This window comes from Prionailurus viverrinus, chromosome E3, assembly GCF_022837055.1.
Source record: "Prionailurus viverrinus isolate Anna chromosome E3, UM_Priviv_1.0, whole genome shotgun sequence".
Lineage (NCBI taxonomy): Eukaryota > Metazoa > Chordata > Mammalia > Carnivora > Felidae > Prionailurus > Prionailurus viverrinus.
Genome location: NC_062576.1, coordinates 3783698 through 3808839, shown reverse-complemented (window position 1 = coordinate 3808839; position 25142 = coordinate 3783698). Strand labels below are relative to the sequence as shown.

The window sequence follows — 25142 nt, the reverse complement described above, 5'->3', positions numbered from 1 at the left end:
GGGATGGGTGGACGTCCATTCTGGTGGCACCCGTCTGCCCGAGAAGCAGGGACTCCCTAACGCTCAGCCAGCCTGCGGGCGCTCGGCCTCCCGAGACCACGCCCCTCCGCGCCCGAGACGGGCCTTCTTTTGGCATCTCTGGAACGGGAGGAAGGATGCCCCGGGCCCCCTGCCATGTGCGCCCCCCTGAGACTCAGCGCGGCCCTGTTGGGTTGTGGCGGGTGCCTGTGGGCACGGCGACACGCCCGCGGCCAGACCGTTGGGCAGACGTGGCCCAGGTAGGTTACGGGCGCTGCGTCCCTACCTGGTCCCGTTCTTCTTTGAGAAGGTGTTCTTGACATTGAGGTGGCGGCTGTTGAGCTCCAAGGCGGCAAACCCTCCGTTGTCCAGGGTCACGGTCTCCTCCACGTTGGAGATGTTCTTCCCTAGAGCCAGGACGGGAGAACGGGTTCATGTGCTGCGGTCAAGGGCTCGCTGCGGGTCTGCGGGCCGCACAGGTGCTCGGCCTACAGGTGTGCGGAGTTCCCGCTGGAAGCAGGGCCCAGAGCCCGGCCAGACCCGCCTGGGCGCGCGGGGTGGGCGGAGGCTCGCCGGGGAGCCGGCAGCGTATTAATCGCAGCGCTCGGAGCACTGTGGTGTTTGCTTTGTCTGACACCAAAACACCAGCCTTCCTATCAGAATTGACGGAGGAGCCCTCAGGGTGCATGCGCATTTTTTTTTTTTTTAAAGTTGAGAATTAAGTATTTTATACATTTCAAAATGACGACCTCACGACCACCTAATAAAACAGTAAGTGGAAAGTAGATTTGCAGGGGGTGACAGTCCAGGGGACACGGGGTCTTTCTGGGGTGGTGAAGATGTTCTAGAACCGGCTGTGCTGACGTCCGCACGTACCTGTCAACACGCGAGAAGCCACTCAAAAAAATAGGTTTACAAATACACGTGAAAATGTGTTCTAAACTATGTCGGCAGATCGAACGGATAACCGTGAGCTTGGGAGAAACCACAGGAGACGCCGAGAGTCCCGTGTCTTCCTGTCCTCAAGGCTGTCTGTCCCCTTCCCCCAGAGTCCTCCTGGCCCACCGTCCCCTTCTTTCAGCTCACAGCCCAAGCGTCACAGGACCAGAGAGCATCTTCCAGACCACCCGAGACAGCGACCGTCCTTCCCCCTCCCCCTCTTCCTCCTCCTCCTCCTCCTCCTCCTCCTCTCCCAGAGATGCGTAGAGCTCCCCCCGTGGTGCTCATCCAGCAGCGCTGTTTTTCACCTGCTTGCGTGTTCCTTACCGTCCACCTCCCATCTCTCCTGGCCAGACCACAGCCCTTGGAGGCAGGGACCCCACCTGTTTTTCTCCCGCTGTCCTCGCCTCCAGGACAGGGGCCACTTCCAGCTTTATTAAAACCCCACGGCGCCCTCTCCGCTTTGAACCAGCGCCCGCCCCCCACTTCGCGAGGGGCCGAAATGCTCTAGGTGCACGCAACAGGAAAAGCCGGCAGGACAGGGACCTGCAGATGCTGGGTCATTCGCCGGCCAGTAGGGGTCTGGGGCTGACGGATGAGTGGGTGGGCAGGTAAAAAGCAGTATCGGGAAGGAAATCCAACGAGGGTGGTGTGTGAGGGAGGCTGTCGGGCCGGAACGGTGAAGGTTTAGGGTCTGTGTGTCTCCCGGCAGGAAGGCAGACATTCGAGTAGACACGTAGTTTTTTCTTTTTTTCTAGGCTTCAATTATGATGTTAAATTAATACTCCAGGGTGAGGCTGAGTATCAGAAGCTGGGGTCAGGTCTGGCTTTTCGGGGCTGTTTTCCAGATGCAGAAGGAGAGTGAAAAGCGGGGAGATTTTCTGTGTGCCAGACACAGGATTCTGGAATAGCATTAACTCAATAAAATGACATGCCATTCATACATAGTAAATCCCATAGGAATAAAATCTGATTTACGAACACTTGTTAGAAGTGAATTTATACAGAAAAAAATAAACCCTTTCTTGGAGGGATGAATTGCTTAACGCCAGGAAAGCAAACGGTGAGGCGCCTGGTTGTGTTAACCCGTTAGGTGCAGGGATGGATGGAACTGGGAGGCTGAGGCTGGGGAAGCCGCTCAGCCCAGCCCCTCGTCCCCGAGGGCTCACGGGGCCCAGCTCCTTTGCAGGAGGACCCCACCAGGGAGCCGGCCTCCTGGGGAGCAAAGACAGAGGAGCGGTGGGAATAGCTCCAGCTACGGGGCCTGTCCTGCCGCCCTGGTGACACCAGGGAGCTGGTCACGTTCTCGGCCAAGCTACAGCTGTGATGGAACAGACAGCCGTGGTTGTGCCAAGAAAGGGTCTCCTAGGTTATTAGGAGAAGTGAAGAAAAACCGAGAAGAATAAATGCATAAAGGGTACTTATCTGGCACGTCCAGAGTGACTTGTTTGCTACGTGTATAACTGCCATGGGCGTAGAGATACGGAGCCCCATGAACCCCGAGGGGCTCCCTCACCTGCCAGGATCCCAGAACCCCGAGGGGCTCCCTCACTGACCTTCTCTGTTGATACTTCTCTCCCAACAGGCAACCACTATTCTGTCTTCTGGAAACTCCCACTCATTTTGGTGGTTCCGGACCTTCCTATAAGTGGAGTCCAGCTTTGCCCCGTGTTCGTTTGTCCATTTCTCTGATGGGGGCGATCCACTCAGCAACAGACACTTACTGAGAACCTTCTGTGTGCCAGGAGCTCATACTGGGGAGGCAGCGGCGAGCCGGGCGCCAGAGGGCGGCGGAGCTGGGACGTGGGGTTTAAGGTGAGGTACAACTCAACCGCTGTCTGGCTGAACCCCGCACCTTGTTTCCATCGGCGGCTCCCTGAGCCTCACCGACGCTTCGGAGACGTGCCCAGCACTGCGTTCCCGTGACACTGAATAGTCTGGTGATTCATCTGGTCAATGCTTCTGGCTAACGCGTTATAGATCACGTTCAAAAATACCGCTGCATCTGGGAAATGGTGCTTATGGGGAAAACAGACACAAGGAGGCCAAAATGACCCAAGCGACGGACAGGAGACACAGCTCATTTGCGGGCAGAGCCAGGGCCAGAGTCCGGGCCGCCGAGCTCTAGGATGCCTGTGCGCTGCACCCAGCCGCCTCCCGAAGGAAATCCGCTGCGCCTATCTTATCACCCGCAAAGGGGATGCTGGCCCCACAGACCCTGGAGAGATGGGAGAAAACAGTGGCGGGGGGGGGGGAGGGGGGCAGATGCCTCACCTGTGCCGCAGTTCTTGTATCTCTTGTTCTGCCCGTGCAAGACCAGAGCAAACACCACCAGCAGCAGGACGATCAGGCTGGACAGCGCCATCACCAGGAGGAACCACCACTCCCCGTAGAACGGGGTCTCCACTTGCGCTGAGGGGCACACCAACACAGTCACACGTGATGGAGACTCCTGCCTCCTGTCCGGGAACAGGTGGCGGGGCTCCGTGCAGGGTGGGGGCGGGAAGGGAGGAGGCGATGAGCCCCGAGCCACGGGGAGGACGGAACCACGGGCTGGCGTGGGTTCCAGCTTCCCAGACCCAGGCTCAGGCGTGACGGGCTCTGCGGCCGCTGCTCCTTCTCTGCGGGAACCGGGCTCGGGGCCCCCGTGGCACCCACGCTGCCCTTTCCCAGAGCTCACCCTGCCCTTGACCATCTACACTGTCCTTCATGCTACTTCCCGTGACCTCCACTGCCCGCGGGTGTCGTCCGGGGTAAAGACAGGAAGGATCGGAGTGCCTGGATGCCCTCCCCTCTTCTAGGGCCCAGGCTTCCCTCCCGGATGGCCCCACGCTCCCCTTACCCTCTCCACCACGGCCACCACCCACCCCTGCCTGCCACAGCCTCTTCTCAGGGGGCTTCTCCTCTACTGGACTCACCCCAATCCACTCCCTACACTGTCACCAGAGAGATCTCGCTCAGATGGAAACAAACCGTCCCTTCCTAAAAGCCTTCGGTGCCCCACGTTAGCCACGGGGCACAGTCCAAGCCTAGGGGCCCCGTGGTCTGACTCCTGCTCACTCCCGGTGCTAGATCCCATCCACCCCTGCACAGAAGCCTCCCCGCTGGCCTGTTCTGCCACACCAGGGCTCCCCAAGGGCCGCGGTTGTAGTTTATTTATTTTGCGCCTCCAGCAAAACTGAGCAGAACTGGCCCATCTTTCCCTATGTTTTTTGAGGCACCGAACAGAAAAGGTTCATTTAGAAGTTGCTTTGAAGAAGGATACCCTTCTTCATCATGTTTTATTCTGTTTACTAAGAAGAGAACAATGGGCACTGTTTCTTGTCGGTGCCGGATGGCCTCGGGGTCCTCCCCGGAGAGCTGGTTCGGAGGGAACAGGAAGCCTATTACGGGTGAGGCCAAGGTCCACCTTCTAGCCACCGAAATCCACAACAAACACATCTACCTTGTGTTAAATCTCTCACTGGGCAGGTGAAAAATGTGTGCACGCTGGGGTTGAGAAAGGGGGATTGACTTTGGATAATGTAACAGCACAGGGGTTCCGGGGAGCTGGCGAGCATTTGGAGTCCAGACACGGTAAGTGGTTTTCAGGCTGCACGTTAGGGCCCCCACGTAATGAGCCAACAAACCCCAGCCGACCGCCCAGCGGAAGAGGCCCAGGTGGGCCTGGAAAGGAAAGGCCTCGGTGCCCGGAAGATTCTCACCCGGGGCAGATCTGCGGTCGGCCCCGCCTGCTGGCTGGTCTGAAGGGTGAAGGGAGCCGAGCACAGTCCTGCCGGTGGCCACGGTGGGCGAGGGGGTGCGGGGGGTTTCAGAGAAACAGCACGGTCACAGACCCCATGAACAGCAGGGTAGGAGCGCTGTATTCTCCTGTAGGAACCAGCTTTTGCCATCGGCCGTGTGTGTGTGTGTGTGTGTGTGTGTGTGTGTGTGTGTGTGTAACCAGAGTCTCTGTGCGTTTGGAACCGCTTCATGTTGACTTTCCACAGGTGAACCAACAGAAGCTTGAATTGGGGAACTGGGGTGACAGTGTCCAGGGATTCCTTATTCTAGTCTCTCTTTTTGGGGGTGTATTAAATTTTTCACGAGGAAAATGAAGGAGATGAGAAAAATTTGGTGTGTTAAAGTCTAATTTGTTAAACAACTGGCGGTGTGCCATGTCTCCTCCAGGCAGACCCCCTCACGGGCCACCGGGACTTAGGGGGCCCGAGTGCACCCACGGACACTATCCTTGTCCAACGGCAAGTCCAAAGGCAAAACACGAGAGGTGTTTTCAGTGACACAAGAGCAGTCAGTAGCTTAAACAGACCTACGTGCAGGGGAAGTGAAACACGTTTCTCTTACTGTAGGGACGCCCGTCTGGGTCTCTGGCCTTGCCGGTGACCCTGCCTGCAGGGGACGGCCAACTTCTTTTCTGAATCGCCCTCACCTGGCTCCCTACTATCCCTCCAGAGTGGGCTCCCAACTTGGGCTGCCCGGGACAGGGGAGGGGGGGGGATCTGCTGTGGAGCCCCCGGGGGGGGCATTCTCCAAGCAACCCCCAGTAACCCTGGGGCTGAAGGCAGCTTTCCCCCCACCACCTGCCGTCTGAGACTTTGTGCTGCCTCCTTCTGCTGTGCCCTCCCCACTGTGCACCCTTCACCACCCAGACCCCCTCTTCTGAGAAGCCCTTCCTGACTCCTGGCGGTCACTTTCTCCCCATCTGTTACACCCCCGGCCACAAGGCTGGTGACGGTGGCTAGTCTGTCCAGCTCTGGGAAAGAAACCTCACCTCTCCCATCCAGAGTGGAGCCGGGGCCTCACCCTACAGGGTGGCGACCAGCACGGGCTCACGTCCCCGAGGCCCCCCATCAGACACAACCTATGTCTGGCGCTAAGACACTCCCCGGGGGCGTCTGCTGGGGCGACTTTTGCATTTTAGGCATCACACAAGTCTGCACCGTAAGGAGCCTGCAGCTCATGGGAGGGCTCAGGGCAGCCTTCACCCCCGAGGGCACTGCTCAGCCCAAGTGGACTGCTCTGACTCCTGCACAGGCCTCCGATTAGGGAAAAGTGAGACAAAAACTGAGGCTTGCTCAAGCGGAACATGGTAAGGGCAGTCGGGGGGCCTGGTGGTGGTGCCACGGGCTCCCATGCACACCGCTTCCCCAGCACCGAGTTCCCCGGGCCCTCGGCGGGGCTGCCTACACGAAGCACGGTGTTGTCCTCTGTCTTTTCGTGACGGCCCCATGTCTCCCTCTCCTCCCTCAGGGGACAGGGCTGTGTCCTGAGATTCCCCTGCTTGGGCAGGGCTCCCTACCTGACACGGCTGTAGAGGGGCTGCTGGGCTCCCCGTAGCCCGCCTGGTTCACGGCCACCACTCGGAACTCGTACGTCACCCCCTGCCTGAGCTTGTCCAGGCTGACGGTGTAGGAGGTGGCACTCCGGGGGATGTCCTTCGCAAACATGTCCCACAGGCCTTCATCTGAGGACACAGCACCGGAGCAGAGGTTAGGGTTTTCTCCCGCCTTCGACCTGGCGCCCGCCCCGCGGCCGGCTCACCGTGGCCCTCGCGCAGTGCAACTGACGGGAGAGCCAGAGCCCGGGTGGGTTGCACGGGGCCAGGCTGGGGACGAGGTCAGCCCTCTCCCCGACAGAGAGACCCTGCCAAGGCCCTGGGGTGGTCATGGCATGTTCCTGAACATTCTCCTCGCCCTGTCACATTCCCATCAGATTCCAGGCCTCGTCTCTGCTCTCTGACTTGATGTCGTCTCTAGTAGGAGCTCTGGCGTATAGAACAGTGCCTCACAAGGAGCGCATTATGTGAGGACATATACGGAGGCTGCTTGGTAAAAAGTGGGCTCAGAGCCCAGAACGTTCATGAATTATAATTTCCTTTACAGGCACAGGTATGTGATCCTTTAAAGAGAGCAGGAGGTCCGGAGAGGAAAGGCACGTTTGAGTATGCACGCACACGTGCGGACAGCTTTGCAGAGAGCTGAGGGTTATCTGGCACCAACCTGCTCGCGCACCTTGGAACGCCAGATGCGCTCGGGTGGATTAGCCCAACAGCACACAGGAAGAAAAGTGCTGGCGTATAAGTCTGTGTTTGCATAGGATTTAGAGTTTGCACCGATTAAGCCCTTACAGTCACAGGTTAACGAAGGCACGGACGTGAATGAGGTTTTAAAGGCACAAACCTCTGGACGGGCAGAAAAAGAGCACAATGATCATTTATTCCTCAACTTTCACGTTGACACTCATTCCTCACCGAGGTGCCCGTTACGGCTAATCACGTCAAAATGGCCGGCCGGCCACAGCTCCAAGTCCCACCCCCGACCCGACACGCTGAAGTTTGCACACGGGGTGGCTGTGGGCTGTGGTTTTCGTTCTGAGTTTGCATGACAATGACCAGGAAATAATGGGCACCGAGAGTGCCCCCTGCTCTATAGCCCTGCTCTGCCCCGGTGGCCCCTTCCTCTCCCTCCACCGCCTCCCGTTCATTCACGCGTTCATTCCACAGACACTCGCGTGCTCACTCTTTGCTTGGGCTGTTCTGCCCATCGGGGAATCAGGTGAGATTTCTGCTCGCACGAGCAGCTCCTAGTCTAAGGGCAGTGTGCGGAGGAACATCAAGTCATTTCACCCTTTCAGACTCGTCTTGACCTCACTCCTACACTTTAGCAAGGGGGTTGCCTCCACCAACTGGCTTTCTGAGCACTCTTTCACATTTGCCTTTCGGCACCACGGTGCCCTCCGAGTCTTCAAGAGTTCAATAAATATCTGTTGGGGTGGTCCATCCTTCCATCCATGCACCCACTTACCTCCCCTTCCTTCCTTCCTTCCTTCCTTCCTTCCTTCCTTCCTTCCACCCACCCATCTATCCATCCTTCCTTCCTTCCGTCCATCCATCCACCCACTTACCTCTCCTTCCTTCCTTCCACCATCAATCCTTTTATCTATCCATCATCCATCCTTCCATCCATCCACCCATTTCCCTTCCTTTCTTTTCCTTTCCTTCCCTCCCTTCCACCATCCTTCCTTCCATCCATCCATCCATCCATCCTTCTATCCATCCATCTTTACCTCCCCATAGCACTTTGCAGGGCCTAGCACAATCAGCTTTTCAGTAAACAACCACCACCATTTTATTTAGCACTTACTATGAGCAAGTCACTATTCTAAGCGCTTTAAATGTTGACTGAATTGTTTCTTTTCTTTTTTGTGTGTGAGAAAGAGAGGGAATGGGGGAGAGGGGCAGGGGAGACAGAGAAACAGAATCCTAAGCAGGCGTCGAGCCTGAATCAGGGCCTGATCCTGTGACCCTGGGATCATGACCTGAGCCAAAATCAAGAGTAGGACGCCTAACCAACTGAGCCACCATGGTGCCCCTGCAGTGTTTTTCTTCTAAAAGGGGAAGACAATTTTATGCTGTAAAAAAGACAAGCAAAAAAAAAAAATATAAGCTCTTTTAAACTGGATGTTGCTTGAACCACTGCAGTGCAGGGACTAAGTGTGAAAGGAATTCTCAGACTGTTAAGAGCAGGTCTGAACTCTTCTGGAATGACTTCTCCAAGTGTCTTTTGCATTAATGTTTCTGTAATGCTTTCCTGCTCCCAAAGAAAAAAAATTATTTCCCCTTCCTCCACCGTCACCTAAAGGCCACATTTTATTTTAAGCGCTCTGTCACAGCCCCAGGAATTGTGTGCATTTTTCATAAAAACATTTTAAAATATTGATATAGAATCTCAACACAGAACAATTTATATAGCAATCCGTTTACACTGAAAAATGTTGGGGGAGGGAGAGTCATGCCGAGAGAATTTCCTTCTGAACTACGAGAAGAAAATGTTCACATTTTTATTTTGCTTAATTCCTCCTTGCCAAAATTAGCACATTTTGCGTTTTAGAATTTGCTTCTAATTCACAGGGCTATTTATCTGTACTGATCTTTACATCGTGATCGTGAGTGGGTAAGAAAACTTGGCAGCTGTTAACGCGTCCACTCTCTTTCCCCACCGTGGATTGTTTTTTTCTCGTTTGTATTGTGCCGTTAAGTATCTCAATAAATCAATGATGGAGAAAAGTATCTCTACAAATTAGGGGGGAAAATAACATTACAGAACTATTAGCCATAATGAGGTTTGTGCAACTGATTTTCCATGCATAGGGATAATCCCCAGCGTCTGGATTTCCATCTCAATCAACACTTGAGAGCAGTGTGGGCCTTCGCTCGCTCCAAAGGCGGTTCTGGAGGTCCGATTCAGCCAGCCCTCAGACCCAGGTGGGACTGGCCCCCACTGGGATGCTCAGGGGGCCCCAGCCTGCCTTCCCGTCTGCGCTCGGGGAGCTCCTGTGTCCAGATACCTTCCAAAGCTGCATCCCTGAATGGCTGATGCCCGTGCTGTGTCCTCTGCGGGCTCCGGGGCGTTGGACTTCCTGTGGGCGTGGTCTTGATGTCTGTGGGAGGGGGGCCCGTGGCGGGGAAGGGAGCCCAAATCACACTGGTATGCGGGGCCTGCCCCCTATTCCTGGACGCCTGGGGGAGCACCTCCCTGGACTCTCGCCACTCAAACACCTGCCAGGGACAGCAATCCTGCCCCCACCAGCTTAGCGTGGGGGGGGGGACCCCTGAGAGAGAAACTTTGCAATTATCCCTAAAGACACTCCAGGTCCCACCAGCCTCGGGGCAGGTGGTAAGAAGCCACACACACGGTCTGGCTCCTCAGCGGGCTCATGTTTCGGGAAAGAACGTGAACTCTTTGTCTTTGCCGCCTGCAGCGCATTGTCTGTGCGTCAGACACGGGGAAGCAGCCGATGGTCAAGGTCCTTGTGGAAAGAACCTTCTTCCGGTCTGAACGGTTTTGCTGCCTCACGACAGGCCTGCTTGCGGCTCACAGAACAGGCATCCCGGCCTCTCCCCCGCCCCGGCAGCGGGAGGCACATCTGCTCCCAGACGATGTCCTAATAAACGTGGGAACACGAACACCTCTCTTCTGGATCGAGACGGAGCCCAGTTCGGGCACATCCGCGGGTCACTCGATTTATCCCTCGAACGCCCAGAACGGAGCTGTGTGCCGCAGGTATTCAGGCGGATGCCAGGCCAGCACGAAAGTTTGATTTCACGGACAATTAAACAGGGTCTCCGTGCTGAATGAAACTGTCACTCACGGGCCCGAGATTTCTGGTTCCACTAACTCATGTCACCAACAACGTGACTGTCAGGCTGTGGCTCAGAGCAAACGGACGCCTGTCGGACGTGTGTTTCTTAGACGCTGCCATTGCTGTCGTATCCGTGGTCAATCTCGGTCCGAAATTTGACTGAAGCAGGTGGGGCTCAAACATGAGGCTAAATACCTCGCAGGGCAGGAAAAAAATTTCCCTTGTAAGGCAGGAGACAAGCGGGGACGAATGTCTAGAAGCAAAGGAGGCCTGTGACAGGCTGAGCCCAGCGGGCGGCAGGGCGCCCGGGCGGACGGGCAGTCAGCGGACGTGGGCGCGAGGAGGCCGGGAGTGGGTTCCAGGCCGGGCGCCATCGGACCTGTGCCCGCAGCTCCTTCCCCCTGCTGAATTTGCTGACTTGGGAATTTCCATGGGTTTTAAAACCTTTGGGAAAAGACTGATTTTGTTCCTTGTTCAACTGAAAATCCCTCGGCCAGAGGCTGACGGTGGGGAGTGGGGAGGCGGGTGGGGGGCTCCCAGGGGGACTCCGCGTGGATGAGGCAGGTCCAGATCGGGGATGGGGACGAGGAGGGACCAGCTCTCATCTCTGGGCTAAAGACGCTGCTTGTGAAAAAGGCAATACAATGTCTGTCTGCACCGGGTACGTCCTACGTATGTATTTCATGGCTGCTTCGGAGAGGAAAATATATTTATAGTTCCCTCACTGCCATTCCGGTCTATTGTGTAAATATGTAAATTAGGTTTCGTGATCTACACAGTAAAATGCCTTGGGATAATTTGTGTAAATAAATCATCCGCCTGTGCCCACTGCATAGTCTCCGTCGCCTTCCAGGGAACTTGGCGACGCGGATTCGGAGCAAACGTGCACGCAACCAGAGAGAGGAGTCTCTGGCCAGGCTGTCCTCGCGCCTGCACTCCCTGACTGTCCTTCCCCGGAGTAAGGGGGACTCTGGGCTCCAGCCCGACAGTAATGTCACCGCCGCCGTCTGGTTCCGTCTCCACGTTAGGGAAGCAGTGAGCTACTCTGGAGAGATTGTAGGGGTGACAGTTGAGGGTACAGAAGGGTGAGGGGGGCTGCCCGAGCCCGCTGGCCACCTCGAGGTGCCAGCCACCCAGCTGATCAGCCACCTGCCTCCTGGGGGTTGAGACAGAGACTCAGCTGGACAGGAAGACCGGCAGGCCGGGCAGACAGGTGGGGGTTCCAGGGGCCACCTAGTGCCAAGCGGCTCAGGCTTCCCAGATACCCAGGGGTATGCCGGGTGTCACCTGTGTGCCGGGCGGCTCCTGCCCTCCCCACCCCCAACAAAAAATAAGGCCTCCTCACGAAAACCCGGGCCCGTCCACCAAATCCCCACTCCCTTTGACACCCACGCCCCTGCCTGGAGAAAGTCTTGCCAGAGAGCTTCGGTGGAGAAAATAAGATAGAGCGTTTAATGTGTTGTGTAATGAGGCCTGTAATAGATGGCAGCTGAGATCCAAAGCCCTAAGGCACCAGCAAGGTGTTTAAATATTGACAATCCATAAAAGCATTTCATTTGCCTCTGCGTCGCTGCTGGCCTCAGTCACGGGAGGGAGGAGGCCTTTCTGCGGGAAGACGGCGAAGCCCTGCAGCCGCTCTGCTTGGGCGGACGGTCTGAAAGGGGGAATCAGTCGCAGGACGCCAGGGGAGGCAAAATCTCTCGCGCCCGCTGAACGAGATGGCGTCTTGCAGGCCGGCTTCCCGTGGCGTCTCAGTCCCTGGGGGTTGGTTTCCACGTGGCGGCACGACCCCCGGGCCTCGCTGGTCTCAGGAGGCGCCCGCTCGGCCGAGGACCTCCGGGCGGGGGGCTCAGTATGAGACCCGGGCCGGCACCCCGATCAGCTCTTCCTCACACACCCCCTCGCAGACTCCCTAAAGCTGCACTTCTGGCCAACGGGCCACCGGCTTCCTTCGCTACGGTGGACGCGTGAGCATCTGATAACCTGATGAGAAATTAAATGGCTCCCCAGGCAAGTCTGAGGATCAATACCTTCTCTTTCCTCAGAAGGTGCCAGAATGTGCTCTGCGCTGTTAGGATTCCGAGCCCTTGCGCCCGTGTCTGGATGCTGCCGTGGCACATTCCCCACGGCTGATCTCTGACAGGAGAATGCTCGTTTCAAAGACGTGCCGTTGCACTTGACTGAACAGGACACCGTCCGTGGGATACACTTACGTATTTTAAAATCTTGGGTGGAGCTTTTTCTGTTGAGATAACTGTAGAGCCCCACACGGTTATGGGAAATACTACGGAGAGATGCCACGCGTCCTGTATCCGGGGTCCCCCGACGGTATCACCCCTCAGAACAACAGCGAGGCATCGCAACCGGGAACTGACGTCGACATCGTCCAGACACAGAGCGTTTCCGTCGCCCCAGTGACCCCGCTGTGGCCTCTCACATCTATACATCCACTGGGGTTTTTAACACTCTGTCGGGGAACAAGCGTGCGGGCCGAAGGAAATGACTTGGCAAAGGTCTTCCACTTGTGTCACCGAGGACAAGCCTTCTTGTCTCCTCCCGGTGCCATGGACCTCTCCGGCAATCTGCTGACTCTGAAGGGAGCCCTTCTCAGAACGGCTTTAGATGCAGAAAATAAAACTAAGAAGGAAGCCAGCTATGCTGCTAATGACTGTAATTACCCAGAGCGAACTGGAGGTTCACAGCAACCCTGTGTCCCAGGGATGCTGACTGTGTGGGTCACGTGTGGTTTTCGATGTGCCTGTTGGGCTCCGTGGTTCTTTGGAAGATGGGGTGCAAAGGCTTGGATTCCTCCAGGGCCGCGCTGGAGCACAAGTTCCAGGGAACGTCTGGATGGCGAGGCCCGCCACCTTGTGAAACACCCACCGCAGCCGGGTCAGGATGGGAACCAGTGTGGTTTCTACTGCTGACAATTCCACAGGTTGTGAAGCTACTTACGCGGTTTCAACCCAACTGTTGTAGGTCAAATTGTGACCCCTCAAAATTCACGTGGTCGAGGTCCTATCCCCAATGTCTCAGAATGTGACCTTATTTGGAAAGAGGGTCTTTGCAGATGTAATTAGTCAAGGTGAGGTCTTGGGGGTGGGCCCTAACCCGGTATGACTGGTGTCCTCATAGAAGGGGAAGTTCGGGCACAGGGACAGGAGGGCACACAGACAGAAGGTGGAGATGGGGGGGAGGGGGCGGGAAATCCCTCCATAGCCCAAGAAGGCCCAGGGTTGATGGCAAACCACCCGAAGCTGGGAGACAGGACGGAGCAGACTTCCGCTCACAAGCTCACAGGACCCAACCCCACCACGCCTGTCCTCAGACACCCGGCCTCCAGACCGGGAGACAGTACGTGCCACGGGGTAAGCCGCCTGGTGCGGGGTACGTGGTCAAAGCAGCCAGAATACACGAACACGCCTACGTTCATAAGGGAAGAAAATGCTGAAGGTCAGTTGGTGGTGAGCGATGTCCACAGATCTCCGAATTCTTTCAGGAGCCCTTGGTAGCCTGAAAGGGCACAAAGGAACCTTTGCAATGAACGCTCTCCCTAGATTCGGGAGAAAGCGTCGAATTCCTTCCTTGGGGTCCGTCCGTGCAGGCTCCTCAGCCCTCGGCTGGGCCCAGACCTCACCAGGCCTGTATTCGAGGCTCCCGCCAATCTCTGAAGGTGCCGTGGGATCAAGTGTCCTCGGCGGAGAGCCTGCTGTCTGCTCTCGGGGCCGCCGGCTTTCAGAGGGACGGGGCGGGGAAACCCAGTGGCCGCAGGAGGCCCGTCGCCCATCTGCGACCCTCCGTTTCCAGAACAGGCCGAAAGCCTCGCTCAGCATAAGCTCCAGGACCCCTCGGGGCGGCACGGTGAACGTGTGAGTTCAGGGGCTGAAGAACTTTACATATTGCCTTTGACGGGGCCTGTTTGGGTCTCAGGCGCCAGATTTCTACCTGGAAGTTTCTAGGAGGTGCTTACAACGAGTAACCTCTGAAAAGCACTTCGATGGGGGAGGGGCATCTGGCACAGTCCTAAGTGACTTCGCAGCCCTTCCCTCTTGGTGTGATAGCTCCTTTAAATATCCGGCTAAAATGACGCCCGGCGCTGAGGGTGGGCTCTGGCAGAGGGCTCTCTGCCCGCAGCCCTGGCGCACCCTGTATTTTCGTGCTCAGGTGCTCACGATTGAAGGTGCAACCACCTGCAGGCCACAGTGGACGTGCTCGGTGTTCTCTGCATTGGGTGATGCCCCCATGGCTCCAAGGAGTAGTAGCCGACTCCACGCAGCAGAAATTGATCTTCCAGCAACGTCCATGCTTCGTTATTACAGCTGAACGGGAGGAAGAGAGCGAAAACCCTCCTCGGGCAGATAGGGTAGGGAATGGACCGAGACCTCATTTTCGGGAGCCTAAAAGATGGGGCAGAGGGCGTGGACAGGAATCTGTGCCCTGACCGGGAGCGAGCGGGACTCTGTCTGTCGGGCAAACAGGCGGAGCCTGAGGCGGGGATCCGAAAACACTCTTGGATCTTCCCGAGGAGCCGCAAGTGTCTGTAAGCGTCCCTGTGTTTTCATGTACATGTTTCTGAGGATGACGACGACCGGGCTCTGAGGCACGTGTACTGTGGCCAACCATCGAGAATCTCAGGCCCGCGAGGTTACGGCGGAGGGAGGGACGTGCCTCGCCCTTCCTCGAGTCGCCCTCGTGGTCTCCACATCTTTAGAGAGAGGCCAAGCAGAGGCCGGAGGGCCCTGACACTTGCCTCCGCTAGGCTGAACAGGCTCCTTGGCAGGTGCCCAACCCCCTCCTTACCTGAGGGCCTGACCTCGATGACGTAGCCCGTGGTGGGAGTCCTGCCCACGCTTCCCTCCGTCCACTGCAGGGTTAGCTCAGAGGCGGACTTGCTGACCGAGACATCTCTGGGGGACCCCGGGGAGCCTGTGGGATAAAAGAGACAGGGGAGGGTGGACGTGGGCACTTGGGGGCTTCTCATCCCACAGGGGGTCGGCGGCTCTGGCCAAGTTCTGTCTCCTTCCCCAAGCATCTGGCTTAGCCTCGCTCTGTCACAGTCTTCTCATCCTAGACGTGGGAAAGCCACCCTGGCCTCCCGGGTTGACCGGACGTGAGCAGAGATGGGCCGTGCAACGGGCCCAGGATCGTGCCTGGCGTGGGGCGTGCACCCTGTGAACTGAGGTCCTGTCACCCTCGCCTTGCTAAGGTTGTCAACAAATGCCAAACCCATTTAGGTGGGTGGGAAGCCACGTGGCTCCTCTTCGTGACGTGAACACTTTAAGATTTTCTTGCGTATGGGGGCGCCTGGGTGGCTCAGTCGGTTAAGTGTCCAACTTGGGCTCAGGCCATGATCTCGGTCTGTGGGTTTGAGTCCCACATCGGGCTCTGTGCTGATAGCTCAGAACCTGGAGCCTGCTTTGGATTCTATGTCTCCCTCTCTCTCTCTGCCCCTCTCCCGCTTGTTCTCTCTCTCTCTCTCTCAAAAATAAACTTAATAAAATGTAAACAAAAGTTTCTTGTGTATCTAATTTCAAAAATTCATTTTTCCCAAGTTTTTCCAGAAAACAGCCCCAAACTTGACATGCTTAACACCGAAGAGTTTGCTGGTCTGCACCTAACAAGCCTGTCTGTAGACATTGCTGCTAACACAGGTGTTTGGAGACACCCATGCTGCCAGAACATTCCTGCGTTTATGGCCGCTCTGGGTGGGCCAGAGCTGCTTGCCGGGCAGCGAGGGGGGACCCTCTGACCGGACGGAGCCCGCGGTGGGCCGCTCGCGCTGCACCGGCCGCGGGGCCCCGGCGGAGCTCCACTTACCCTCGGCGGGCCCGGCCGTGACGTTCGCTTGCAGCTCGGGCCCGTAGGCGATGGTCCGCGCTTGTACACGGAAGAAGTAGGTCACTCCTTTGGTGAGATCCCGGACCTTCAGCCAGCGCTGCCAGTTCCCCTTCACATCCACCGTCACCACCTTGCTCACCCCTGGAACCACCGAGAGCAAAGGCCAGGAGGTGGCCGGAGTTAGAGACGCGGCCGGATGCCGCCTATTCCACCGCGACCATGAGGACCGCGTCCCCAGCTTGCCGAGGAACTATTTCTTGCAGTTAGGAGGAGTTTAAGTGGTGGTGATAGCCAATTTTCAGCACAGATAAGTGTAATTAGAGTTTAAGCCTGATAAGTGGGGCTGACAAACCCAAGAGCCAGCCTCACGGCACGGCGCGGGGAGGTGGCCCAGGTCTCCCTCACCACACCGGGGGGGCCCCGTGCTCCTGCCCCCGGCCCGGGCCCCCCTCCCCTCCCGCTGCACTCTGAGCCGCACCGAGCTCTGTGTCACCTGTGCAGGTGACCTGGAGCCTCCTGACTTGGGAGGAGAGAACGGGGAAAAAGAGGCAGGAACTTTCATCATAGCTAAAAGCTGGGCTTCCTCCAAGTGGGGCTCTCCAGCCTGACTGGGCTGGCTAACCAGTGGCCTAGAGGCCTCCGGCCCCTCGTGAGAACTTTCTCCCAGACTCCGAAGCAAGGACGGAGAAAGACTATCGCTGCAAATATCACTGCCCAGGTTCAGACAACTCTGACCACGGAGAGACAACGTTTTCGCTCATGAACACACAGACGAAGAGAAAGTGTTGGTTGTATTCGGTGTAGCTGGAGAACTGAGATTCCACGTTTCGGGAGGAAGACGCACAGTGAAAATCATACGAACGCAGCATTTTCCAGGACGGAGATGGGGCTCCCTGGTTAAGTAAGTTTGAAGATGATGTATTACAAAAAGTCCTCGTAGGCTCTCCACTCGGGATTTCTGAGAGCTTTCAGCATACCGGTGTCTACGGCTCATCCCCCAGAGGAGCAGGAAGAGGTGAGGTGGCCCCTCTGACACTGGTCAGCAGAGCCCGCCAGGAGCACCGCCCGGCACCTGCCGTCCGCCCCCAGCGCGGCCCGCATGCACCGTGAACACACTGCCCGGCGTGGCCACCGCCGGGCCTGCCCTCAGTGCGAGCAGCCAAAGCCATCGGCACCTTCCATCCCCGTGTGGCCCTGACCTCAGAAGAGCCCAGCCAAGTGCGTCCTTACTACGAAATGGGCTCATCCTTCAAACTCATCAAAGCGAGTGTCTCTTAGCCTACAGCTCTCCAAGTACCTTCCAGTCGGCTCGCCGTGTTCATATCGTGCCTTTTATAGAACACTGATTCAGCTAAATGACTCCCTTCCAGATGATTTCAGAGTGATCCTGCCTGCGTTTGAGTGACCTCCAAATTTGAGCTTTTCTGTAGAGAAACAGGGCCGTTTCTGCCCAGGGAGCCTGGCCCTCACCCTGCATGGCTCAAGGAAGGGGTCTGGGATGCCAGTTTGCACACACACTGCCCATCATCAGCAAACGGATGGGGTCCATTTGGATGTAAAATTAATCTGGAGAGCACCCCCCCTCACTTTTTTTTTTATGTTTTATTAAAAAATGCCTTCCTTTTCCCCAGAGCAGAAACAAACCCATGTATGGATTTTGTGAATTCTATCCCACTAGGACGTACAGCTAGTGTGGCCTCCCCTGCATCTCAACTATGTCACAATCTTATTTATTTAGTCCATTTGTAAACCGTGCCCTGCAATACAAAGCCCCGGGGTGCAATCGCATAAAATACTACCGTTTAAAACATCTTAAAAAACATAAAAGTAACTCTGCCATAAAACCCGTTCCCTAAGAACACGGCTCCTGCTCCATGTGGCTCGGTGCTCCCCACCGTGACCAGGGTACTGGCGGGGGACGGCGGGGGAGGAGCCGGGCCTGTCTTCTCCGTGGAGGGATCGCAGGCAGGGTCTGCCCGTGCCAGGTGGGTGTTCTGCTCTCGAGGAACGTCCGGCCGGCCAGGAGGCAGGAAAAACGGCCAGCAGAATCGCCAGCGGGTGAGACGACCGTTTGACGGCCTTCCTCCCTGTCTTTGCCGCACAGACAGGCCCTCCATGTCCTTAGTAACCACCTTCACGGGAGGGCTGGCGTTACCGCAGAGTTAGTAGGATTCCAGCCCCAGATGTTTTCACCACACTTGCAACCACATCTCTTGGAAATGCAGCGGTTCTGTGAGGCATTTTGAAGAACTGGAAATTGTTAGGAGACCTGGTTGCCACCCCCGTGATTCCCTGGTGGAAATCCGGATCCAACGTGAAGGAGGCAAGGGTTGGGTTCCTCCGAGAGACCCCCACTCGAGAGGCCCGCACGCTGATCAGACCGGCCAGCCGATGCCCTAGGGGAGGGGACAACATGCTTCTCGGGGAGACAAGGGTCTGGGAACGGAGGCGGGACAGCGAGGGCCGGACGAGGGGCCGGACGCTTTGACCTCAGCCGGGCGCAGGACGCCGCTCTGTGTGTGCTTCCCAAAGCTGCCTTCTGTTTAGCCACTCGGAGCGTCTGGTCCTTTTGCGTATGTGACAGCACGGCCTTACTTTCACCTGAAAGATCCCCTCTTCCCCTCTCCAGCCTCAGGTCAAAATGCCCCCGACGGGCCTGGGGGCGGAGAGAGGCCACAGGAAAGTCTCTCCTGCTCTGAGTTCCTGCCCTCTACCGGCCTGCGTTCCTCCTTTGGCCTGTGTGGCTGCAGAGCGTGGCCAGCTAGAAGGGCAGCTAGAAGGGGTCGGATCTGTCGGCTGCTGTCTGGCTAAGCCAGGGGCTCTGGCAGATGCCATCAGACCAGGCAGGCACATGGTGGGACCCGGAAAAGCAACACTGGTGTTGGCCAGTGGTCAGGGACACCCCCGGAGGGTCACAGGGTCAGGGGCACTCAGGAAGAGGGCTGGTGGGTTCTGCTCATGGGGAACAGGCTGTTTGCTGGGTTCCAGGCAGGGAGGACGGGTGGGGGTGGGGGCGAGGCCAGCCTCACCCCCGGCTGGAACAGGGGCAGAGCGGTTTCAGGAGGGGGTCTGCGGCTGAGAGGAAGGACCCAGCGGAGGCCCCTCCGACTCCAGCAGAGTCTGCAGCTTAGCGGCAGCTGTGAAGCAACCGTCCCCAGCCCCAGGCCCGGACCAGCCGCATGACAGACGAACAGGAATCAGGGGGTCGGGGGTATGCCCATGCCGCCTTCAGGGCCAAGGTTTGGGGGTCTGGATGGTTGGGTCTCAAGCGCCCAGGGACTGCACCCCGAGCTTCTGGAGAGACCTGTGAGCTGCTGACTGAAAGTACCTTCTCCTGCCCGGTTCCAGAGCGTACATACTCACTGCCAAAGACAGGAAAATCCAGGCAGAGGAACCAGCCCTCCCGACAGACAGGAGGGCCAATGGAGTGACAGAGGGTCTTACTACTTGTGAAAAGAGGCGAGATGCTTGCGACCAAGAAGGTCTGCCTGTTGTCACCAGAGAGGGAGAGGGGAGGGAGGGAGGGGGAACAAGGGGAGAGGGTGAGAGGGAGAGAGGGAGGGAAAGGGGGAGAAGGGGAGAGGGAGGGAGGGAGGGGAAGGGAGAGGGGAAGAAGGGGTAGGGAAGAGAGAGAGGGAGAGGGAGAGAGAAGCAGAGAGAGGGAGAGAGAGAGGAAGAGAGAGAGAGGGAGGGAGGAAAAGAGACAGGGAGAGAGGGAGGGAGGGAGAGAGAGAGAGAGAGGGAGAGAGGGAGAGAGGGAGGGAGAGAGAGGCGGAGAGGGAGAGACAAGCAGACAGAGGGAGGGAGAGAGGAAGAGAGGGAGGGAAGAGGGAGGGAGGGAGAGAGAAAGGGAGAGAGGGAGGGAGTGAGAGGGAGGGAGGGAGGGAGAAAGAGGCAGAGAGGGAGAGAGAAGCAGAGAGAGAGAGGGAGGGAGGGAGGGAGACTAGTGCCATGGGCAGCTGTGACATGCTGGTGACGGCTTCTCCCGCTCCCCGCTGTGACGTTTGTGGCACGTGTCCCCCCCAAAGCCCACGTGCTCCAGACATTTCCCCATCACGGGCTCTCAAACCAGCCCACCTGGGGCCAAACCCCACGTGTGTCCGCATTCTCCACCTGCAGGCCCTGGGTGGTTGTCTTAAGGGCTCGGAGCCTGATTTCTTGTGAAATACGAATAAAGGCGGCCCGGCCACCGCGTGAGGACTCAGAGAGAGCATGTGCCCTTGCTCGGAGCCGGGTGTCTAGACGGCGTCTGGTGAGCCACGGCCGTGCTGCTGCAGAGGCCACGTGACCACGGCCCCGACAAAGCCCGGGGAACCAGATGTGCAGGGTCATCTCCCTGGAAGGTAGGGGGAGGCCGTGGGGACAGATGTGTAGCGAGCCGGCAGGACTCCGGGACGTCGGAAGGCAGAGATCGGGGGATCGCGATGCAGGGCCCACCGTGGCTCCCGACCAGGCAGAGGCCACGGCCACGGTCTTGCCTGGATGGTAAGTACTTCTTTATAAGACGAAGGCAGCCAGCCCGGGGGCCGAGGCGTGCATGCCACGGAGTTTCTAGAGAGATTGTACAAGCCCATCGATGCAGAATAAGTCACTTATTTGAGGAGGTACAGGAAAACCCGTACCTTGATGGGGAGGGGCTCCAAGGTGGCTCGGGGCCATGATTTTTGGCCATCCTTTCCCCGATGCGTGTGGCACTAGTTAAAAGGCGTCTGCAACGCCCGGGCCACCTGGTCCCCACGCAGGCACTGGGCCCTGAAGAGGACGCAGCGGGTGTGGCCGCGCCATCTCGGGGCCGGGCCCGTGCCCTCCGCCATTTCACACACCGCACACCCGTACCGCCTCTACTGTTATTTACCAAAGCGCATCCATCGCTTGTCTGAGACTCTCTCCCCTCACGTGTTTACATCTCTGATTTGGGGTTGATGATGCCAACATACTGGGCTGCGGTTTACGGCCGGCCTTTTTTCTTTCTTAGCACTTCGTAAAATAACAATGAATCTTAGAGTCGATAATGGCATTTTAGATTCGATGAAACGAAATCTGGTGCTTAAATTTTCCTCAAATCAGCCCCCCGTTTTACTTGAAAGTACTTATTTTAAAAGGAAACTTTTATCACGGCTTTAAATGGAGCGCCAATATTATTAGATGTGTTGGTTATATTTTCTCCTCCTAGGCATTAAATAATCTACAACGTTTACAGTCTGGCCGCGCGCGTTTCCGGGGGAAGCCCGCCCTGGGCCGGGCGCCCTCCTGTGGCACCGGTGCCGGGCACAGAGTGGGCGAGATAAAAGTGCCCGCGGACCCCTCTGACAGCGGGGCAGCGGCGAGCGGGGAGGAGACAGACGCGCCAGAAATTACAACGGCACCAGAGACAGGCAGCAAGGCAGCAGGGGCGGATCAGCACCTCCGGGACCAAGGGGCGAGGGTGCGCTCCCGTCTCTGCCCCCTTCCCGTGCAGCGGGCGGGTCCCCCGGGCTCCGCCGCGAACACGCGCATCCCCGGTCCCCGCTCCACACCCCCAGAGCCCAGGCTCCGAGCCCCTTGCTAGGCGCTGCTCGGCTGGCACCCCCTCCTGCCCGGAAGCTGCTGGTTTCCTCTTCTGTCCCCCCGCCTCGTACTGGGCTTTACGCCCTCCTCGCTGTGCCTCTGGCTGGCAAGACTCCCCGCCCTGCAGACGCTGTGGAGTGCCGTGCCCTCCCCACGCGCCCCCCTGGCCTTACCTTGCACAGGCGCTAAGGGCTCGTAGACCACTCGGTAGCCCTGCAGGACGCCGTTGGCTGCCACCGGCTCGCCCCACGAGACGTTAAGCGTGGTAGAGGTTATTTCTGAGAACGCCAAAAAGCTGGGGGTCCCCGGAGCTGGAAGAATGGGATGGGAAGGGACTGTTGGTAAAGCTCCTTTATAGACCATTTCCACACACGTCTGTGCCTCCACGTACGATAAAAGCGCTACTAGACGTTATTTTCAACTCCGTAAAAGTCTCAACGCCGTGCGACCACCTCTGAACTTTCCAGGATCAATCAGACACCTGGACTCTCTCGAGAAGAGGAGACAAGATGATGGGGGTTTAAACACAAGGAGCCTAAGGGACGCGGTGACAAAAGCAGAAAGATGAGTAAAGAATGAAATGCAGACAGCCCCGTTTTCTAGCAGCTGCTCCCATCCCGTTCCTCTGGGGACAGCAGGGGCTCTGAGGCCGTTGGTGGTTCTGCCCACCTCTCCTGGCCTCTCCCTTGGGGCCCCAGCCGGCCCTCCTCTGAAACGTCACAGTGTCCGCCCTCGGGCTGAGGACAGGGGGGCCCAGTGAGCCCCCCGGGTGGGGGGAAGCTGCCCGCAGAACGCAGACAGCCAGGCGGGTGGCCGGGTTGCTGACCCCGCTCGCTGCCCCCTGCCTGGGCTCCGTGTGGGGGTTGGTGCCCGGAGCAGTCCCCAGTGCTCTGGTAAGGAACGGGTGACCCACCCTGGATTCCAGAAACGGCCCCTGTCCGGCTGCTGGACGAGACCCAGAGGAAAGAGTCCCGGCACGCTGGCCAGTCCTCTCTCAGGCAGGACGCAGGATGCCTGGGAGCCCCGAGCGGGACAGGTCTCCCCGACTTCCCCAGCCTTACACTTCCTGGGTCCCACAAAGTGCATCCCAGGTCCGCGGGACCAGGGTTAAGCTGACATCCCCTTGGAATCCTGACTCACTTCCTAATGTTCTCTAGGCCGCTGGGGAGCTGGCACTCATGACAGAGGGAGCCACGTGCTGTGTGTGTGGATGTGGGGCCACAGGCGGCGAGGCACGTGGCAGTGCAGTGCTCTCGCCTGGCTGGTGGCGGGTGTCTGAGAAGCGGCTGCAAGCTGTTGCGGGTGTGGTCCTGAAACCCGGCGACCCTGGAAGTGCCCGACGCTGTGGCCTGGGCTCGGCGTACAAAGAACTCACTTCCCCCGGGATCTGGACACGCCGGTGCCGAGCCCCAGCAAGAAGCTCCCCGAGGGAACCGGAAGGAGGCCTGGGTGTGGAGGCGGAGCCCTCCTGCCCTCGGCGACCCGGGAGGGTCCTCGGGAAACAGGTGCCGTCTCACGGGCGCCGCCGCGCAGCAGGCCAGGGCTGGGCACTGGGGAAAGCAGCTGAATGCAACCCAGGCCTTTCTCTCCAGAAAGCCCCGGGCACACGACAGCCGTGCGTCACAGGCTGGGCAGAGCAAAGGGCTGTGGGGACAGGGAGGGGCCGCTCATCCAGCCTGGCTCGGCCACCCGCGGCCGTGGGGAAGGGGCCCCCGCGGAACACGCCGCTCTCCTACCGGCCTGGTGGGTGCGCCCCTGCCTGGGGTCACTCCGGGGCCCGTCTCCAGCCGCGTTGAAGGCCGAAATGCTGACCCGGTAAGGGGTGTGACCAGTCAGGTTCTTCAGTTTCAGCACGGTCTCTGGCAGGAACAGGACCTTCATCTTCTCTGTTTCGTTCTGGCTGTCTGCCTCCCAGTAGTAAACCTGCCGATAAGAGCCAGAGGTTGGAGGCGGGCCACGGGGCCACGGGGAAGGGGTGGCAGCCCTGGTTTCTAAACTGGTGGGGGAGGTGCCCAGTGAGCGCTGGGCAGGACTGGACCTCGGCCTGTGTTTTTCCTGGGTTCATTTTGCCCCCCACCGCCCGGCCTGCACATGCTCACGGGTGGACTTGAGGCCCAAGCACAGAGGCTGGAGGAGGTGGGTTGGCAGGACCGTTTCCCTGGACAGCCAGCCGAGAACCACTGCCCCGAGCCGGCGCGAGCCCGGCCGCCCAAAGACAACACCCACCTCAGCTCCGGGGGGGCGAAACCCAGCCAGGCCACGAGGGCCACTGGCCCACAGGGCAGAGAGCCGCAGAGAGCTTGGGACAGCTTTCCTGCCCCCACGTGGGCTCCCGGCCACGAGCACTGCTGACTCCTGCCCGCAAGATATGGTCCGGTCCTGCTCTCGGAACTGAGCAAATCTGATCCTACGCTTGAACAGGCCTTACTGACTTGAGATCAATACCCAAGTTCAATGTCTTTATCATTAAGGAAATTAGAAAACATATTTTGGACATACATAAATAGCATCTTGCCTCCAAGCTCGTAAGACTTCCCATTACCTCATTAATCACTGTAACAGCCCTGCCGTGGAGAAAGGTATTTATTTTCATAAAACACTGACCAAAATGATTTTTAAATGGACATTTAATTGGCCCGATAGTCATCAGGGCAGGCTGGTCCACAGAAGCTGATGACTGACCAACCTGGGCTCCGACATACCAGTCGGGGAGAGTCATTCGGGAGAAGGAAGGGGGAGTTTTCAAGGGACGGCCCCGGGCTGCTTTCTTCAGGCTGTTTTTAGCTGATCCTTCTGACTTCTCTACGAAAACGTGGCCTTCCAGGCAGGTGTGCAAGGAGCTTCCTGCCCCCAGATGAACCTACTCTGGGTAATTACTCACTGGCCTCCTGTCTTTCCTTTGCCCCATCTCCGGAATGTTGAGCTTACGTGGAACCTTAGTGTGGTGGTTCTCAATGTGGGGTGCCTAGGAACCACACCCCTGGGGGAACTTGCTAGAAATGCAAATTCTTGGGCCCCCTGACCTGGGCCTCATGGAATATTCAACAGAGCTCCAAGGGCAGGGTCGGGGTGGAGAACCTGTTCTCTTCTGCCAGATCTGTTCTGCTGTCACAAAGATACTGGAGGCTCCCAGAGTGGGTGCAGCAGCAGGGAGGGTGCTGGGCGGGGCCTGGGAGGGAGGGGCTGCCGGGCACAAGCCAGCTGCACGGTGAACCAGGCCCCCACCCCCAGGCCGAGAGGCAATGTCAGGCCGAGCCTGCCCCAGCCGCTCAGCACCGACCCCGGCTCTCCGTCCTGACCGTCAGCTGTGCGTGCAGGGGCAGGACGGAGTGAGCCGGGGGCAGCAGCCGTGGCATGCAGCCAGGGTTCCAGCGAAGCCGCTGGGAACTCTGTGGATTTAGGCCACTCTCCGGGCCTCCAAGTGACCTGGAAGGAAGAGCCAAACCATGCGAGAGAGCATTGCCTTGTAGCCCTGGATGTTCCCGTTCTGGCTCTCCGGTGGCGGCGGCTCCCACGTGACCTCCAGCTGGCTGGCCGTGAGCGGGGTCACCTGGACGTTCTGCGGGGCCATGGCCGGGGCTGGGGAGAGAGCAGCACAGGAGAGGGGCTGAGATGGCTGTTGGCGCGTGTGGGGCCCCTGGCTCCAGGGTGGGCGGCCT

General features: G+C 58.2%; 1 protein-coding gene across 3 annotated transcripts in view; it reads right to left on the bottom strand.

The window, feature by feature from the left end:
* The window catches only part of SDK1 (sidekick cell adhesion molecule 1), a 597942-nt gene that overhangs the window by 16277 nt on the left and 556523 nt on the right, over positions 1 to 25142 (bottom strand). For all 3 annotated transcript variants that reach the window (XM_047838939.1, XM_047838940.1, XM_047838941.1), the window contains 8 exons: positions 24947 to 25062; positions 23220 to 23406; positions 21657 to 21794; positions 15916 to 16077; positions 14899 to 15024; positions 6257 to 6421; positions 3232 to 3369; positions 305 to 425 (listed from right to left, as the gene is read on the bottom strand). In XM_047838939.1, coding sequence (XP_047694895.1) covers positions 305 to 425; positions 3232 to 3369; positions 6257 to 6421; positions 14899 to 15024; positions 15916 to 16077; positions 21657 to 21794; positions 23220 to 23406; positions 24947 to 25062 — 1153 coding nt within the window. The remainder of the gene's footprint in view (positions 1 to 304; positions 426 to 3231; positions 3370 to 6256; positions 6422 to 14898; positions 15025 to 15915; positions 16078 to 21656; positions 21795 to 23219; positions 23407 to 24946; positions 25063 to 25142) is intronic.